The 20,303-nt window shown below is 40.3% G+C and overlaps 1 protein-coding gene across 12 annotated transcripts in view; it reads left to right on the forward strand.

The window, feature by feature from the left end:
- The window catches only part of LOC140481336 (spermatogenesis-associated protein 13-like), a 237,817-nt gene that overhangs the window by 193,131 nt on the left and 24,383 nt on the right, over positions 1 to 20,303 (forward strand). For 11 of the 12 annotated variants that reach the window (XM_072577338.1, XM_072577342.1, XM_072577339.1 and 8 more), the window contains 3 exons: positions 9,421 to 9,557; positions 11,114 to 11,293; positions 15,839 to 16,027. In XM_072577338.1, coding sequence (XP_072433439.1) covers positions 9,421 to 9,557; positions 11,114 to 11,293; positions 15,839 to 16,027 — 506 coding nt within the window. Of the gene's footprint in view, positions 1 to 9,420; positions 9,558 to 11,113; positions 11,343 to 15,838; positions 16,028 to 20,303 lie in introns of those variants that run through there. The other variant, XM_072577351.1, reaches the window with a different exon arrangement.

Raw genomic sequence — 20,303 nt, forward strand, 5'->3', positions numbered from 1 at the left:
ATTGAGTGACGAAGCTTCTCATCACAGTCCTAAATGGGTTACCCCATATCCTTAGACTGTGATCCCTGATTCTAGACTCCCCTGCTATGAGGAACATTGTTCCTGTATTTACCCTGTCCAGTTCTGTTAGAACTTTATAGGTTTCATTCTTTTGAACTCCCAGTGAATATACTCCTAAATAGATCCAATCCTCCTCCTTGCATCAATCCAGCCATCCCAGGAATCAGACTGGTAAATATTGACTGCGTAAGAACGTCCATTCACCAATAAGGAGACCCAATACTACAGTATTCCAGAAGTGGTCTCACCAAGGCCTTCCATAATTTCAGCAAGTCATCTCTTTTCCTATACTCGAGTCCTCTCAATGAAAACCAACATACCATTTGTTGACTTGAGTGCCTGCTGCACTTACACCAGTTGGCTGAAAGCAAGCATGTATGAGGACACCTAGGTCTCGGTGCACTTTACCCTCTGTCAATTTATAGCCAGTCAGATGATGGTCTGCCTTCCTGTTTTTGCATGCTTAGAGAACTTTAACAGTAAACTAGATAGCTTGGGACAATAGTCATATAAAGGGCAAACTAGCTAGAGGTGAGGAATTGTAATTGTAAACCAGTTTGTTTTTATGCCAATCTGGCAGTTTTTGTTTTTTTGTTCAGGTCCTAACCCATAAACTGTACAGCACTTCATCCAAGGCAGTGGTGCAAGTAGCAGAACTGGCTTTTCTGTCCAAGCACTGGGAAAATGAAGCAATTAGCCAGATTTCAGCCCTGATTGCTATCTACTGAATCAGGCAGAAAACATGCTTGTATAGCATTTGAATAGGTGCCAGATTGTGTCTCTATTATGTTCTTTTTGTGAAATATCTGACTATAATCCACATTAAAGCTAATATATGAAGAGAAGTGTGTAGGTTAGGTCATGATGTTTGACATCTTGGAGCAATGCTTTCAGGATCGAAAGTAAAACAGTTTTTTTGGTGGGGGATCAAGTGGGAGGAGGTCATGATACACAATGAAGGTCATACGTGCACATTTGTTGCACTTTTTGTTCATTCTCCATGATAGCTGCACATTCTGTCTGCTAAATGGATATTCTATTACTGACATTAGAAATAACATACAGGTTTTATAGCATTGCTTCTGTTTGGTCAGGGATAATATGCTACTGTGCTTATTGACTTTCTGAGCAACAAAGTGGCAGTAATTGGGACAATGTTTTCTGCATGACAATTTTTGTTAACAGAAGAAAGCATTCATGTTGGAGTATTGCCCAAATTATTATTCTATGTTTAATACTTTAATTCATTCACGGGATGGCCAGACTCGTATTTATTGCTTATTCCTAATTACCTGGAAGTCAGTTGAAAGTCAATCACATTGCTGTACGTCTGGAGTCACGTATGGGCCAGACTGGATAAGGATTTTTTTCAATTCACTCACAGAATGTGGGTGTTACTGCCTCGGCCAGCATTTGTTACCTATCCCTAACTGCTTGGAGGGTCAGAGACAGGGTGGGTCAGCAGTCACATGTAGGACAGACCAGGTAAGGACAGCAGTTCTTTCCCCTAAAGGGCACTAGTAAACCATATGAGTTTTTCCTGATAATCAGCAATGGTCATTTGACCCCTAATTCCAGATTTTTATTGAATTCAAGTTCCATCATCTGCTATGGCAGGAATTTGAACCCCACCACATTATGTGGGTCTCTAGGTTAATGGTCTAGCGATTAATGCCACTAGGCCATCACCTCCCCTGATGGCAGAGTCCCTTTCCTAAAGAGAGGTTTCTTTTCCAGCAGTTGGAAATGGTTTTATGTTCACCATTAGATGCTTAATTCCAGAGTTCTAAAAATTGATTTGACATTTCACTATCTACCTGGTAGGATTTGAACTCAGGTCCCCAGGATGTATTTGTAAAAACGTAGAAACAATAGAAAATAGGTGCAGGAGTAGGCCATTCGGTACTTCAATGGAATTATGGCTGATCATACAATTTCAGTATCCCATTCCCGCTTTCCCCCCATACCCCTTGATTCCTTTAGCTGCAAGGGCCATGGCCAGCTCCGTCACCAATGTCAGGCTAACCAGCTTATAATTCGTCACCCGTGTCTGTCTCTGGAAAGTGGAGGTACGTTAGCTATCCTCCAGTCCATTGAAACTTTTAGAGTCTTCTGAATCCTGGAAAATGATCACCAATGCATCAGTTGTTTTTAGGGCCACTTCCTTAAGTACTTTGGGATGCAGAGCATCAGGCCATGGGGATTTATCGGATTTCAATCCCGTCAATTTCCCCAGTACCTTTTCCTGACTAATAAGGATTTCCTTCAGTTCTTCCTTCATGCTTGACTTTCTGCCTCCTGGCATTTCTGGAATGCTATTTGTGTCCTCCTCAATGAAGACAGATCCAAAGTATTTGTTCAACTGGTCTGCCTTCTCTTTGCCTTAATGAACTCACCTGATTCTAACTACACAGGACTTACATTTGCCTTCACCAGTCTTTTTCTCTTCACTTATCTATTGAAGCTTGTGTAGTCAGTTCAGCCAGCTTACTTTCATATTCCATTTTCCCCTTCCAAATTAAACAGCTTGTCCTCTGCTAAATATTAAAGTTTTCCTAGTCCTCAGCTTTGCTGCTTTTTCTAGCCGTAATAACTGCCGTACCTTTACTGCATGCATCTCTGATTTTCTGTTTGATATAATCTCCAACCTCTCAACTACTGTTTGAGCTTTGGGATAAGGCTGGTCAATGTGAGTATGTTCCTTTATTTTAAGAAAAATAACATTTTAAAATGTTTAGTTCATGTTTAACTTTTAATAATGGCAAAGGATGTATCAATATACTGCAGGGGAACAAGGACATCAAGGGATATGTCCTTTTAGTAAATTTCAAATTGACAAAATCCTTGGATGATGCAACTTGTGCTTAAGAATCACATTATGTTCTAATGGTGCAAGTGAAAATTAACTCTGTTGCATACTCGGGTTTTTGCAAACTCTGAGCTACATTCCAATGTATTATGTTGTTTTGTTTACCAATACTTTCATTTCGGAGCAGCATGGTGGCTCAGTGGTTCGAACCACTATCTCACAGCGCCAGGGACCTGGATTTGATTCCAGCCTCAGGGACTGCCTATGTGGAGTTTGCACATTTTCCCGTGTCTGTGTGGGTTTCCACCGGGTGCTCCGGTTTCCTCTCCCAATAGAAAGATGTGCAGGTTCGGTGAATTGCCCATAGTGCTCAGGGATTGTAGATTAGGTACATTAGTCAGAGGTAAATGTAGGGTAGGGGAATGGGTCTGGGTGGGTTACTCTTCAGAGGGTCGGTGTGAACTTGTTGGGCCTAAGGGCCTGTTTCCACTTTGTAGGGAATTCTAATGCTAATTCGTATAGTGCCTTTCAGAAACTCAGGACATGCAGAAACATCTCTCAACTGATGAAATATTCTTGAAGTGTAATCTTTGTTATGTTGTAGGGAAATTCAATAACCAATAGTAATGTGATGACTGGCATTAGACTCTCGCTTTCTCAATTTATGAGGCATAAATGTTGTTCTGGACTCGAACTTCACTGCTTATCCATTTATCATACATTTTATGCCCACTGGACTGAACCTTAGTCAAATGTCTCAGGTGAAAGACTATATATCTCTGATAATTCAGCACTTTCCCAGTGCACTAATTTAGTTTCTGGAGTTGGGATTGCACCCCTGACTTTCTAACTTAGTGGTGAGATAGCAAAGCTAAAGCTTACTCTGGCCTTATGACTAGATCCATCTGACAAAACTATTGGGATGTTATAAACCATTTGGTTACATTAATTAAACAACATTCTGCAGTGGAAAACATTTGTGATTTTCAGCCAGTCTCCCGTTTAGGTGTGGTGAATAATATTCCCCTTAACGTCCATGCGTGCATGGCTGGGTAATAATCTGGAATGTAGTTGTGCGTTGAAGTAAGTCAGTTCTCTCAACTTTGACTGTTAGTTGGGAGACATTTTCTGTATGACTGAAGTTATTTTAAATTGTAAACTGCCTATATGCGCCAGAGAGTTTATAGCTTGACCACTACAAAGAAAATCTAGAACGAATATTGGTGGTTACGTCATTTTGAATGCATCTTATGCTATACCATCACCTGATTTGGTCAGAGAGCAAGGGTCAGTGTGGCTCAGTTGTAGAATGAGTGCAGCATGAAAGGACACTTTACTCATTGCGTTTTTGCTGGTTTTCTTGTACTGCAAGAGCAATTTAATTTCTTTCTATGTAATTTCCCTGTACTGTTACAATCTTTTCAATGTATCCAGTTCTCTTTCGAAAACCACAACTGAATTTACCTTCACCGTACTGGAACAGTGTGTTTCAAATTGCATGCTATGTTAAAAGCTTTTCCACATGCCATCCTTGGTCTTTTTCGCTAATCACCTGAAATCAGTGTCTTCTAGCTCTTAACATGAGTACAGTTTCACTCTACATTGTCTGCAGCCCCCATTATTTAAGCATCCACAACAAATCTTCTCTCAATGTCGGCTTCAAGAATAACCACTGTTTTTTCGACTGTCCATGGATTGAAATCCCTAATCCCTGGAACCAATCTTGTAAATCTTTTCTACACTCTCTAAAACCACCACACCATTAATCTTAAGGTGTAGCGCAAGCCGCAACACTTCAGTTGAGGCTAAGCCAGTTTTGTATTTTTATCTTAATGAATCCCCAGATCCCATATGTCTTTTTAACCAGTTTCTCCACTTGCTCGCTGACCTTTATTGATTTATGTAATAGCATATGGCTATCGGAATTGCTGATGTACCGCCCATTTCAGAATTATATCCTTCATATTGCTTTCCTTGGTCATCAGCCAATGTGTCACTCAACATTCCTCTACATTGCAATTTATCTGCCACTTGCCATCTTTTCCATCAGCCTGTAAATTCTATGTACATTCCTCTAGGTATTGTAAACATGTGCAAATGTTGACATTCTGCCCTGAACAACCAGGTCTGGACCATTAATATATAGAGAAAAATAGTGCCAAATCTGTGATATACCTCTGTGTGCTTTCTTGACATGTCAAGCAACTGCTCATCAATGCAATCTGATTTCTGTCAGTGCCGCCTTTTGTAGTTGTGCTTCTGAATTTTAATCTGCTTTTTAATCCATGGGTTTCAACTTTGGTTCATCATACCTTTTCTTTAAAGTTTGTGTACCACATCAATCACATTACCCCTTTGATCATCTTTGTTGATTCACTTTGAAACTCAATCAAATTATTTCACAATTTGTCCTTATTAGATTGTGCCTACTTTTCTTTCTTAATCTACTGTTGCCCAAGCAATGGCTCATTTTGTGCCAGATTATCATCTTCTTCAATTTTTCACCAAATTTAAACTTACTGGTCAGCGGTTACTGGTATTATCCTTCACTCTCTAGTCGTTTGGGAAGCAGGGCTTGAAAGAGTATGGAAAATGCTTCCACATTTTTCAGCCTTGCTTCCCTCAGTACCTCTTTCTGTATCTTGTCAAATCCAGATGACTGATCAACTCCCAAGTACAGCCAGTCTTATCTATTTTTACCCCACTCACTTTTTGGCTGTCTCCTGTTTCACGATTGCTTTGTCACCACTGTCTTCATGATAAGTATAGATATGATGTATTCATTTAGCATTTCAGCGATACCCTCTGACTACACAGATGCCTCTCATTTTTTGCCCCACTTATCCCAACTGCTCCTCTTATTATCTTTTTTTTAATATTTATTATTATTGGGAAATTATTGGGAAGTCTGGAGTCACAGTCAGTTGCTTCCCTGCCTCTGAGTCAGAAGCCTCGATTTTGAGTGCCAATATAAAACTTGACCAAGGCATTCATAAAGTGGCTTAACAAGTTAATGTTGACTTGCAAATCATCCAGCACACATCAATAGCAAATGGTAAAAGTGGGATAGTTTCTCAGTCAGCTTGAAAGAACAAATATCTACTATCGCTGTTCATTGCACTGCACTACAACATGCATGTAAAAGTCATGTTGCCACACAACACAGATTCCCTAACGGATCTGTCACCTACTACTACTACCACCAGCTGCTCCTTTGTCAGGTGGTTGTGGAGTAATTCTGTGTCTTATGATCTTATACTCCACAACCACATGATGAAGGAGCAGAGCTCCGACAGAGAGTGCTTCCAAATAAACCCCATTGGACTATAACCTGGTGTTGTGATTTTTGACCAGCTATTTGGACTGCCTTGTTTTTTGAAAGCTACCTTTGTCTTCCAAAACTGGCCCTTTGCCTATCTCATTTCCTTTTTCACTTTCCCTCTGAGTACTCGATATTCAACTTGGGTATGATAAATGTCAGGTTAATAAGTGAAAGCCAAGTTTTTCTGCTTTATCTTGCTCTTGCCTCTTCAGTCAGCTCAGTCATTTGGTTGTTCTACCTATCCCACAAATGGGAATCTATCTTCACTATATCCAAACTAAGTTAGCTTAAACAGCAGCTTATTATTTGATTACAGTTTTGTCTGCCAATTTGAATCCTACTGACTTGGGTGCATCAGTTGTCATCCCTCACTCCATCAGTTAAGTTTATTTTTACTGAGGGTCATTCCTTGTCCTTTTGCAAAGCTAACCTAAGTGTTGTGATAGTATGATTGCTGTTCTTTGTGCTCCCTGCTGACCCACTTAATCACCTACATACCCTGAACCATATTTAATAATGTCTCCTTCCTTGAGGGGCAGAAACTTATTGATTTTTAAGAAAATTCTCCTGAGCAAACTTCAGGGACTCTTTCATCCTGTCTGCCCTTTATACTGTTGTTATCACAGTCTGTGTTAACATAGAATACACACAATGCAGCATGGGGGAGCAGACCCTTTGGCCCACCATGTTTGTGCTGACCGTGATGCCATTCTAAACTAATCCTATCTGCCTGCACACGGTCCATATCCCTGTATCCCCAGCCTGTTTACGTGTTTGTCTAAATGACTCTGAAATGTTGATTCATATCTGCTTCTATCATGTCTCCTGGCAGCATGTTCCACCCTCTGTTTTTGAAAAAAGAATTGCCTTCATTTAAATTTTTTCCTTCTTGCCTTAAACCTATGCCTCCTTATATTTGACATTTCCACTCTTAAGGGAAAAAAATACTCTGACTCTCCACCCTATCTGTGCCTCTCTTAGGGTTTATTTACTTTGATCACATCACCCCTCAGCCTCCAACGCTCTAGTGAAAACGATCCAAGTTTGTCCAACTTATCCATATGGCTGATACATTACTCCAGGCAACATCCTGGTAAACCTCTTTTGCACCCTGTCAAAAGCCTCCATATCTTTCCTATGACGTGGTGACCAGAACCATGTACAAAATTGCAAATCTGACTTAACTAAAGTCTTACACAGCTGCAATATAGACTTCAACTTTTATAATCAATACAATGTGGAGCTGGTAAAAGCACAACAGGACAAGATGTATCAGAAAAGCAGGAGGGTCAATGTTTCTGGCTGGACTCTTCAATCAGCTATTACCAACTTTTATAACCAATAACCTGATCAATGAAGGCAAACATGTCTTGCACTTGCTTTACCATATTATCCACTTGTGTTGCCACTTTCAAGGAGTTGTAGGCTTGTACCCCAAGATTCCTCTATGTATTAAAGCTCATAAAGGTTCTGCCATTTACTGTGTATTTTGCTCTTGCATTTGACCTCTCACTTGTCCATATTAAACTCCACCTGTTGTTTCTCAGCCCAACTTTCCAACTGATCCATATCATTCTGTATTCTTTGACAACCTTCCTCGCTGTCTGCAACTTCACCAATTTTCATGGCATCTCCAAATTTACTAAACCAACCACCACCTTCTTCATCCAAATCATTTATGCACATCACAAAGAAGAGAGGTCCCAACAGGTAATCCTATGGAACACCACTGACCACAAACCTCTAGTCAGAGTGACGCCCCACACTCTCTCCTCGCACTTTCTCCCCAGACCCGTTCCTCTCCTGCCCCTCACTCCCTCCCTCTCCTCACAAACTTCAATCAAACATGAGGCAAGGCCTCCTCCAAATCAAGCCATGCTGACTATCTCTAATACACCCATTATTTTCCTTTTATTTAAGTTGATGATGGCACTCAATGCTGCAGTTTTCCTTTTTTAAATTTTCCTGCACATTTGCTTCTTTTGTATCTTTGCTGCTAGATAGTGGCATTTGGAATATACCCAAATGATACCTCTATCTTAAGTTAGCTAATTACAATCTGTCCAAGACCCCTCCCCTTTCTTCATAGTAATATTCTCTTTGATCAATACAGCCAAGCCCCATCTGACCCCATCATTTTGTTTTCTGTCTTGTTTTGTAATGAGAGACTTGTATCCAGGAGTATTTTGTAACCAGTCCTGAGTCAAGTCTCAGTTATCACTTTGCCATATTTCCATGTAACTGTCTCAATCTGCAACTTACTGGCCTTATTTATTGTGCTTCGTGCAGTTACGTCCATGCATTGTAAATCTTATTTAGACAAAATTGGGTTCTCATTTAGTCTGACCCATATAATACTATACCACTTATTTTTACTTGTGGTGTTGGTTCTCCTAATCCTTTGTTTACTTTAAAATGTGCCTTTTTAATGCTACATCCAAAAGTGTGCTAATAATATTTCATTATAGACTAATGATACTGTCCAATGTAAAGGAGAAAACTTAGTTCGCACTACATCATGGTGCATGTATAAAACCATCCCTGAGGAGGTTTGGCTGCTGCTGTCATTGTGAAATACTGGTATTTGAATTGTCATTGGTTCTTTCCCTGGTTAATTGCACTAAAAACAATCAAACCAACCAGCTTGTATACTGAAAATTACAGAAACTAATGTTCTTTACAAGCCAATCATTTGACAAAATATTTGACTTGTATCACAGGCTATCAAGGAGTCTGAAAAATTTGCATAAATGTTTATATTTATGTTTACCTGCTAATGGACAGTGGCCTTCAGCTGCAGGTTTCGAGCCATTCTGCTCTGCTCTGCTGCTTGAAACAGAACCTGCAATCAACAATGATTTATCCTTTGTCACATTACAGCTTCCCCTTTTAAACAATTAGCAGCTTTTCAAAAGTTATTGTATTGACCTATGCTTCTCATTCTGCCCCACTCCCTGCAAACCTTCTCCACAAGTACATATTTCATGTGTCAAGATTTTATTGAAATTTGGGCTAAGGGTTTCTATTCGATAACTTGGATGGTGTGCTTTTTTGAGCTGAATTTAATTGGTTAAGCACATCTGTACCAGAATAATTTAAAATAATTTAAACTTAATATAATTTAGTTGAGGCATGCAAGCAAGTTCTGAACTATAATGCAGTTACAAGTTAAAATGCAGTGCAAACTGTCTAGATGTGGATCCTTTAAACATTACATTTTTATTGTTAGTTTCGGCAGATGGAAGCACAGAGTCTTCTGCACTTGCTGATGACAATGGCAGTGAAGAAGATTTTGCATATGAGGAAATATGCCAGGCAAATCCCAGATACCTTCAACCTGGTGGAGAACAGCTTGCTATAAATGAGGTATTTTGGTTGATTTAAAGTTTGATTCCATTATTTCACCAAATAAAGGTCAGTTACTTCCTTACTGTGCACTTCAACCTGGGCTTTGAATTAATGAAGAGTTTGTGTGTGTGTGTGTGTGTGTTTGTTCCTCCTTTCTTTTCTCTTTTCCTCCTTTCTTTGGTTCATTCCTTCTCACTTGCTTTCCCGCTTTCCCTCCCTCCACCGTCCTCCCCCTCTCCATTTTCTGTTAATTACGTGAACACAATGCTGCAACATTGCTCAAGACACGTCAGATATTCTGAGACAATGATTGTTTTACCGTTAATATGGCAAAGCGACACAGCAGGGAAGGATTGGAGCAATGGTGCAATTCTGACTTATCAGGATGTACCCATTGGGGTTATGACTATCAGCATTTGCCTCACTAGAGAGGTTAATTGTATTTAGAAAGTTTCCTTTCACGTGTTTTCACTTTGTCAACTTCAAAGACTGGTATGTATTCTAATACTTTCTGTCCGTATTCTGCTCACTCGGTAGATTTTTTTTTCATCCTTAGGAGTGCTAGTTATATTTTCTCCATTTCCATGCAGAGTTTTCAGTGCTGTCATGTTTGGCCTTGGATTTTCATAGATGGTTTTTAAATTATTGCTAAAATTAGCTTCTTCATCCATTTCCCTGTTCAAACATTCTCCATTCTTCTCTGAAGTGCTTGTAATGTTTCATGCAATTATTTAAAAACAGTTTTGTAGCTTTTCCTTTCAACTTATCCTTTTAAGTATTATATCACATAACAACATATTAAGGTTTTGCTTGTAGCCTCCCCTTCAGGTGTAAGGTTCACCCTATCCTTTGCATGCACTTTGTATCATGTGAATACGGTGATCTAATCTCAATGTGTTTAGTGAGCATCTAAATCCTATTGGACAACACTACCTTAATGACACAAATAGCTGCAGCAGGTATATTTTAGGAGGACACTGCATTCTTTAAAGCATCTACCATGAGCAGTACTATGCAAGATCTAAAATTATAATAACATCAGAGTGTATCGTCACTTCACTTTCACTGTCGATGTGCTAAAAGTCAGTGGCCAACTTTTGGTTCACTAGGTCCGATTATGTTTCATTTTTTGTTATGCACTTAAAATTTCTTACCACTAGTTAATTGCCAGAGATTAAAGAAATATTATAAATAATGGAAAAATAAAGACCAAAATTTTTTATGTTCAAAATGATTTTCTCCGGTGTTTTTCCTACAGACTTGTGATATGGCTGTTCTGTAGATGCCAGGCACCCTCTAGCATTTCAAGCAATTAGCCTTTTTCCATGTGGAAAATTACAGGATAAGTCTATGTTCCAGTTTCTAACTCTGACTGAGGTCAATTTTAGTGCCTGCCCAATCTGAGATTGGGCAATAAAAGACTACCGATATTCATAGGATAAATTCTCCAACTTATTGAGACCTTGCACTATTTTTGTGTATTTTTTTCATTCCTAGTGGAAATAGTACATATTTTTGCATTTTGTTTTAATTTATTGAAGCAGTTGTAAACGGATTTCTTTTTTCCCCTGTAGTTGATAAGCGATGGCCACAATGTCTATGCAGAAGCGTTATGGGATCATGTTACAATGGATGATCAAGAACTTGGATTTAAAGCTGGAGAAGTCATCAGAGTCCTTGATGCCTCCAACAAGGAATGGTGGTGGGGCATGATTGAAGAAAAAGAAGCCTGGTTTCCTGCTAGCTTTGTTCGAGTATGTTTTTAATACAAAACTGCAGAAGTATAATAACTTTTCAGGGCAGGTTGGCAACTTTTCTTGAAAACTTTTAATTTGGCAGTAGGCCTTCTTTCCTTTTGCACTCCTCCCAGTGCCTCATTTCCTAATTCTGCTGGAATATAAAGAAACTGGTGAAGTGGACCAGTAAATTCTTCCATTACCATTGAAGCCCTGTTGCTGACTCTCTCACGATTTTTTGTACTTCACATTTAAGATGAAAGCTTGACAACTCTTTGCATTTTGCTGCGATATGCCTAATTTAAGAACTTAACTGTGAGGGACCATATGTAGAAAAAGAACTTTCACGATGGCATGTAAAATTGGAGAATTTTAGGAACCAGCTATGGATTGATCAAAATAAATGAAGTATGGAAGTAAACCAGCAAGAAATACTGATTTAAGAACTAAAAACTCAGCCTCAGTAAGTATACCAAAAGGAGAGCAATAAAAGGAAGTATGGGCCCCTTAGAAGCTAAGAGTGCAGACCTTATAAAAAGAAATAAGGAAATAGTAAAGACATGTAAATTTTTTGCCTGCCTTCAGAGTAGAACAGTAATAAAACAAAGTGGGGAATCAAGGACTTGATGAAAGTGAGAAACTTAAGATTATTTTCCTCTTGATTAATAATAAACAGATCAAAAGCTAACAAATTCCATTAACCCAGTGGCATATGTCCAAGCATTCTTAAAAATGTAGCTTCAGAGATAATGGATGCAGTGGTTATGATCATCTTAAAATCTGTTGATTTCAGTCTCGTTTCATAAACTATCTTTGCTATGCTTATTTCTTTTTCAATACTCTTCAAAAGTTTTTATATTCAGTCTGGTTCTCAAATGTAAATAATCAACATGACATTAGTCATGTAAACCCATTTTTGAATCATGCTGCCCTCTCTCAGCTCCTTTTATGCAAAAAAAAATCAGTTTGTCCTCTATATCTTTTCTCATTGTACCTTAACTGTACTCGAAACATTTTTCTCTAAACACAGTGGGTTCCTTATTCTGATCCAGTTCATGGCGTTTGCGTAATCTCCCGTGTGTGTGAGAGTTTCGTCCACATGCTCTGGTTTCCTCCCACAATGCAAAGATGTGCCGATTAGGTGAATTTGCCACGTTAAATTGCCCATAGTGTTCAGGGATGTGAAGGCTAGGTGCATTAGTCTGGGGAAATGTAGAGTAATGGGTCTGGGTGGGATCCTTTATTTAACAGTTCTCTGTCCAAATACCGATTTACCTGCCATCCTTTGAGTCCAATTTACCTGGACCAGAACTACTCTAAGCTCACTGAAATGAACCCTTCCACAATTTAAGTGTTGTAAGGTTTAAACTCTCATTATCCTTTCTGATAGCTAGTTTGAACCTTACCATCTAAGATGGAGGATGGGAAAAATTTCTGGCTGTAAGAGCTGCTCCTTTTTTTTTGAGGTATTTTAGGTGTTGGAGTGATTTCCTTGAATTCCAGGAGCAGCAATTACTGTTTTATATGCTGTTGCATTGTTTTGGAACTTTGGAAAAAAAAAGTCAAAACAACAGAAGTTTAAAAGGGCGAAGAACAGACAAAGGAAGCACATGGTGAGGACAGTGCAAAAGAGAGAGAATTTGCACAGTTACCGCCTTTGCTGTTTGAATTAGTGTATTGCTGGACATCGGAGTGCATCTGGGAAAGTTAACAAACAGTAAAATTCCCAACTAATCTTGGAGGAACTGTTGGACGAAGTTCACAACACAGAATCAGATAAGTTAATTGTAGTTTTAAGTCTGTCCAGGAGAGAGGCTGCAGTAGTGAGTACAGTGGATTCTTTCTTGATTAAATGTTTTTGAAGAGAAATCTCTTGATTAAACTTAAATTAATAGCTAAGGCTTATATTTTAACCTGGGGCAGTGTTTGTAGAGGAATAAGATGGTGTTATTTTCTGGGTCTGTAGATTGTAAAGGAGCAAAAATGGCCTTTGCAGTGATATGTACTTCTTGTCAGATGTGGGAGTTTAAAGGTTACTGCGGATTATATCTGCCATATCAGATCGAGTGGATCAGTTGGAGAGACCAATAGAAGCGATGAGGAATTTGCAACAGCAACAGTATGTGATGGATGGCAGTTATAGGAAGGGGGGGGAAAGTATCAGATACAATCCTGCCTCAGGCGACTGACTGTGTGGAGTTTGCACGTTCTCCCCGTGTCTGCGTGGGTTTCCTCCGGGTGCTCCGGTTTCCTCCCACACTCCAAAGATGTGCAGGTTAGGTGAATTGGCCATGCTAAATTGCCCGTAGTTGTTAGGTAAGGGGTAGATACAGATATAGATGTAGGGGTATGGGTGGGTTACGCTTCGGTGGGGCAGTGTGGACTTGTTGGGCCGAAGGGCCTGTTTCCACACTGTAAGTAATCTAATCTAATCTAATCTAATCTAATCTAATCACACAGATGGGTTAACTCCAGGAAGGGTAAGAGAGGTAGGCAGCTAGTGCAGGAGTCTTTTTTGTGGATATACCCATTTCAAGCAGGTATGCTGTTTTGGAAAATGTAGGGGGTGTTGGATTCTCAGGGGAACGTAGCACGAACAGCCAAGCTCCAAAATCTGAAGGTTTTTTGTGAAAGATTTTTTTCCATATTAACAAGGTGGTTTGGCGTGCAAACAGTTAACCCAAGTCGACACCCACTCGATGCGTATCAGTCAGATGCAATGTGGGTGGTGTGGCCCAGGGTTTAGAACAGAGTGGTGCTGGAAAAGCACAGCAGGTCAGGCAGCATCCGAGGAGCAGGAAAATCGACGTTTCAGGCAAAAGCCCTTCATCAGGAATAGATGTGGTGTGGCCCAGCACCAGCAGGCTTCGATTCTGTTTCAGGGCCCTATTTTACTTAGTAAGTGTGCACCTCCAGTAAGATTTTTAAAAATTTCACTGTCAAGCTCACTTATTCTGAAATTCAAAAAATTCTGAATTCCAAAAACAAGCTGGTCCCAAGCATTTCAGATAAAGGATTGTGCACCTGTACGTATACTGCCGGTTGTAGAGTCGTAGAGTCATATAGCACATTAACATACCCTCCGGTCCAACTAGTTTATGCTGAACATAATCCCAAACTAAACAAGTCCCACCTTTTTGCCCATATCCCTCCACACCTCTCCAATGTGTGTATCTATCCAAATGTCTTTTAAACATTGTAATTGTACCTGTATCCACCACTTTCTCAGAAGGTCCATTCCCCATACAAAATGCCCTCGGTTTAAAATAAAAAATGGCCTCACGTCTTTTTAAAATCTGTCTCCTGTCACCTTTAAAAATGTGCCCCGTCGTCTTCAAGTCCCCCATCCTGGGAAAAGACAGCCATCATTAACTCTATCTATATCTCTCATTATTTTATAACCTTCTAAAGATTGCCTCTCAACCTCCTACTAGCCTTTCTTTCTATAACTCAAACCTTCCATACCCAGCAACGTCTATTCTGAGTCCTCTCCAGCTTGATAATACCCTTCCTATAACTGTGCAACCAGAACAGGACATAGTCTTCGAGAAGAGACCTCACCAGCGTCCTGTACAACCTCAGCATGACTTCCAAACTCCTATACTGAAAGGACTGAGCAATAAGGATCCTTTTAATCATCCTGTCTATATGTGATGCAAACTTGAAAGAATCACATACCTGCACCCTGAGGTCCCTCTGTTCTGTAACACTACTCAAAGCCCTACATTAATTGTATAAGCCCTACCCTTGTTTGTTGTGTCAAAATGCAATGCCTCACATTTATCCAGATTGAACTCCATCTGCCGTTTTTCAGTCCGTTGACCCATTTGATCAATATCACTTTTTGTAATCTTAGAAAACCATCTTCACTGTCTACGATGTTACCAATTTAGATGTCACTTGTAGACTTACTTACCGTGCCTACTATATTCTCATCCAGATCATTTATATAAATGATGAACCAAAGAAGACCCAGAACTGATCCTTGTGGAACACAGTTGGTCACAGGCCTCCAGTCTGAAAAACAGCCCTCCACCATTACTCTCTGTGTCTCCTGCTGGATTCAACTAAATTGTTTTGATGTAGTTTGAAGATTGTTGCAATCTTATTTTTTGTTTACAGCGTGAGACTGTGGCCTATGAAGTACAACAGTTCAAGGAAATTAGACAGGTTTAATTCAATTCATATATTTTCTTCATCAATAGTTTGTTTTCTTTTACCCAAGAAATTTCAGTTTATATAGAGAAACTATCATCTGATCCATTCTGACGTGATTGTCATTTATAGGGTTATCATCCTTATAATAAGACAGAAGGACAGTAAAGGATAATTCATCTAGACCTATATAATGTGTTGAGAATCACAATAAATCATTTACAACAACATGAATTGTAGTGACATTCATGAAAAGTACTGAAGAAAGAATAGGCGTGGGCATGCGTAATTTAGAATTTATAATTACTTTTAAAACACAATACTATTCAAGGAGTATGGAAGCTTTTCTGGTTTGAATGTATGTTACTATAATGACAGATTTCCTAAATCCTTCATTATTTTTAATAGCTGCGAGTGAACCAAGAAGATGCTGCAGCTGAATGCACTGGAAAGTTTGCGGATGAACAACTGAATGCCAGCTGCAGTAAACACCTACTCAAAAATGCAGAGAATCAGAGGCAGATGCGAACAAATGTTATCCAAGAGATCATGAACACAGAACGAGTCTACATCAAGCATCTGAAAGACATCTGTGAGGTACTGCCAAAATGCAGTTTTGAATTGGGGAAGTTTACTGTAACGGATAATGCTGGATAGGCAATGCCAAACATTTGTGCAAAGGTGAGGACTGCAGATGCTGGAAACCAGAGTTTAGATCAGAGTGGTGCTGGAAAGGCACAGCAGGTCGGGCAGCATCAGAGGAGCAGGAAGATCGCCAAACATTTAAAGAGCTTATGGATGAACAGCAAAGATTGTTCATTATTGTCTGGCACAAACATAAAATGGGAAAGGTGTTCCAGCCATGGGTTATGAAGGCAATTAGGGAAAGCCTTGGACCCAAGGAATGAGCATACAAATGGGCTAAAAAGAGGACCAGATCGAAGGATTGGGAGCAGTTTAGATTTCAGTAGAGGCGGCCAAATGGATAGATTAAGAGCGGAAATTTGAGTATGAGAGTAAATTTTCAGGAAGCATACCTCTTAGAAGTAATCAGTTTTGTATGTGAAGAGAAAAGGATTACTGAAGACAAATGCAAGTCAGTTACAAGCAGCAACAGGGCAGTTAGAATGGGGAATAAAGAGATGGGAGACCAATTAAATATATAATTTGAATCTGTCCACACGAAAGTAGGATACCAATAACATCCCAAAAATGTAGGCGAGCAAAGAGTTTGTTTAGGGTGAGGAACTGAAGGAAATGGTACTGGGGAAATTGATTCATAACCAATAAATCCCCGGCTCTTAATCTACATCCCGGAGTATTTAAGGAAGAAATAGTGGATGCATTGGTGCTCAGCTTCCACTCTGAAACAGTTCTTATAGATTGGAGTGTAACCAATGTAACCCCATTACTTAAGAAGGTAGAGAGAAAACAGGGAATTATAGATCAGTTAGCCTGGCATTGTGGGGGAAATGCTAGACTGTATTATAAAAGTTTAGATTATAGTGGTGCTGGAAAAGCATAGCAGGTCAGGCAGCATCCAATGAGCAGGAAAATCGATGTTTCGGGCAAAAGCCCGTCCAAAGGGCTTTTCCAGCACCTGCAGTCCTCACTTCTGCCCTGTATTATAAAAGGTTTAATAACAGAGCACATGGAAAATAGTGACAGAACTGGATAGCGCCAGCATGGATTTATAAAAGGGGAAATCATGCTTGAAGACTTTTTTGAATTTTTGAAGACTTGTAGAGTTGATAAGTGGGGGGGGGGGAACGGTAGATGTCATTTAACTTGGACTTTGAGAAGGTTTTGTATAATTTGCACAAAACATTAAAGCACATGGGATTGGGGATAGTTTCCTGATATAGATGGCAGATTGGAAATCAAGGGTAAGCTCATCTTTTTCTGAGAGGCAGGCATGATGGGTGAGATACCTTGGGATCGGAGCTGTTCACAATATATATTGATTTAGATGAGGGAACTCTTTGTAATATCTCAAAGTTTACAGACAACGCATATCCTGGTTGGTGGATGAGCTGTGAGGGGGATGCAAAGATGCTTCAATGTGAATTGGACTAGTTGAGTGAGTGTGCGGAGTGCAAGGCAGATGAAGTATAATGCGGATAAATGGGAGATTATTCACTTCGGTAACAAAAATACAATGATGTGAGAGAGGTGAATTGAGGTGTGGGTGTCCTAGTACACCAATCACCTGAATCTAAGCATTCAGGCACAGTTTTTTTAAATTCATTCATGGGATGAGGGCATTGCTAGCTCAGCCAACATTTATGGCCCATCTCTAGTTACCCAGAAGGCGGTTAAGAGTCAACCACATTGTGTGGATCTAGAGTCACATGTGGGCCAGACAAGGATGGCAGCTTCTTTCCCTCGACATTAGTGAACCAGATGTGTTTTAATGTCAACATACAATGGATTTGTGATTATTATTAGACTCTTAATTCCAGACTTTTTATTGAATTCAAATTTCACCATCTGCTGTAATGGTGGGATTTGAACCTAGGTCCCCAGGACATTCTGGATCAATAGATTAATAGTCTAGTGATAATACCACTAAGCCATTACCTGCCCTAGCAGGTGGTGAAGAAGACAAATGGTATGATTTCCCTCATATTGAGATGATTGGAACACCGGGTTCGGGCTGTCTTGCTGTAATTATATAGGGCCTTGTAATGACTATACCTGGGGGAGTTGTGCAGTTTGGTCTCCTTACCTGAGAAAGGATCTGGCTTTGGAGTGAACGCAGTGTTGGTTTACCAGACTGATTCCTTGGATGGCAGGACTGACCTATGAAGAGAGACTGGGCTGTTTTTATCTATGTTTACTGAAGTTTAGAAGGATGATTGATTTGAGATCTGAGAAATATGTCCGCTTTTAACAGGACTAGGCAGAATAAACACAAGAAGGATGCCCTAATGACAGGGAAGTCCAGAATTGAGGGTCAAATTTTAAGGTCACAGGTAGGCCATTTCAGGCTGAGGTAAGATTTGTTTTCACCCAGCGTGTAGTGTACTTGTGGCATTCACTGCCGCAGAAAATGGTTGAGACCACAACATTAAATATTTTCAAAATGGTGTCAAATATTAGGGCTAAAGGGATTAAAGTGTATGGGCAAAAACCAGGACTTTAGTGAATGATAGAGCAGGCTCAGAGGGCTGAATGACCAGCACCACCTATTTTCGATGTCTCTATGAAACTGGTAGAAAGCTCGGTTATTTCACAGCTGGAGGATCTTTACAAATACATTTTTTTGACTTTTGTAGAACCATAGTCATAGAGATGTACTGCATGGAAACAGACTTTTCGTTCCAACCCGTCCATGCCGACCAGATATCCCAACCCAATCTAGTCCCACCTGCCAGCACCCGGCCCATTTCTCTCTAAACCCTTCCTATTCACATACCCATCCAAATGCCTCTTAAATGTTGCAATTGTACCGACCTCCACCACTTTCTCTGGCAGCTCATTCTGTACCCGTACCACCCTATGTGTGGGGGAAAACGTTGCCCCTTAGGTCTCTTTTATATCTTCTCTCCTCCCCCCACCCTAAACCTATGCCCTCTAGTTCTGGACTCCCCGAACCCAGGGAAAAGACTTTGCCTATTTAACCTATCCATGTCCCTCATGATTTTGTAAACCTCTAAGGTCACCCCTCAGCCTCCGAGGGAAAACAGCCCCAGCCTGTTCAGTCTCTCCCCATAGCTCAATTCCTCCAACCCTGGCAACATCCTGTAAATCTTTTCTGAACCCTTTCAAGTTTCACAACCTCTTTCTGAAAGGCAGGAGACCAGAATTGCATGCAATATTCCAACAGTGGCCTAACCAATGTCCTGTACAGCCGCAACATGACCTCCCAATTCTTGCACTTCATACACTGACCAATAAAAGAAAGCATACCAAATGCCGCCTTCACTATCCTATCTACCTGCGACTCCACTTTCAAGGAGCTATGAACCTGCACTCCAAGGTCTCTTTGTTCAGCAACATTTCCTAGGACCTTACCATTAAGTGTATAAATCCTGCTAAGATTTGCTTTCCCAAAATGCAGCACCTTGCATTTATCTGAATTAAACTCCATCTGCCACTTCTCAGCCCATTGGCTCATCTGGTCCAGATCCTGTTGTAATCTGAGGTAACCCTCTTTGCTTTCCACTACACCTTCAATTTTGGTGTCATCTGCAAACTTACTAACCGTATCTCTTATGGTCGCATCCAAATCATTTATGTAAATGACAAAAAGTAGAGGGCCCAGCCTTGTGGCACTCCATTGGTCACAGGCTTCCAGTCTGAAAAACAACCCTCCACCACCACCCTCTGTCTTCTACCTTTGAGCCAGTTCTGTATCCAAATGGCTAGTTCTCCCTGTATTCCATGAGATCTAACCTTGCTCACCAGTCTCGGTGGGTGGCACGGTGGCACAGTGGTTAGCACTGCTGCCTCACAGCGCCAGAGACCCGGGTTCAATTCCCGCCTCAGGCGACTCTCTGTGTGGAGTTTGTACATTCTCCCCGTGTCTGCGTGGGTTTCCTCCGGGTGCTTTGGTTTCCTCCCACATTCCAAAGATGTGCAGGTCAGGTGAATTGGCCACGCTAAATTGCCCGTAGTGTTAGGGGTATGGGTGGGTTGCGCTTCGGCGTGGCGGTGTGGGCTTGTTGGGCCGAAGGGCCTGTTTCCACACTGTAAGTAATCTAATCTAATCTAATCTCCCATGGGGAACCTGGTCAAATGCCTTACTGAAGTCCATATAGATCACACTTACTGCTCTGCCCTCATCAATCTTCTTTGTTACATCTTCAAAAAACTGAATCAAGTTTTTGACCATTAGAATATTTGCCATAAAAGGAGTACCACAAAGGTT

The sequence above is a fragment of the Chiloscyllium punctatum genome, chromosome 9, assembly GCF_047496795.1.
Source record: "Chiloscyllium punctatum isolate Juve2018m chromosome 9, sChiPun1.3, whole genome shotgun sequence".
Classification (NCBI taxonomy): domain Eukaryota; kingdom Metazoa; phylum Chordata; class Chondrichthyes; order Orectolobiformes; family Hemiscylliidae; genus Chiloscyllium; species Chiloscyllium punctatum.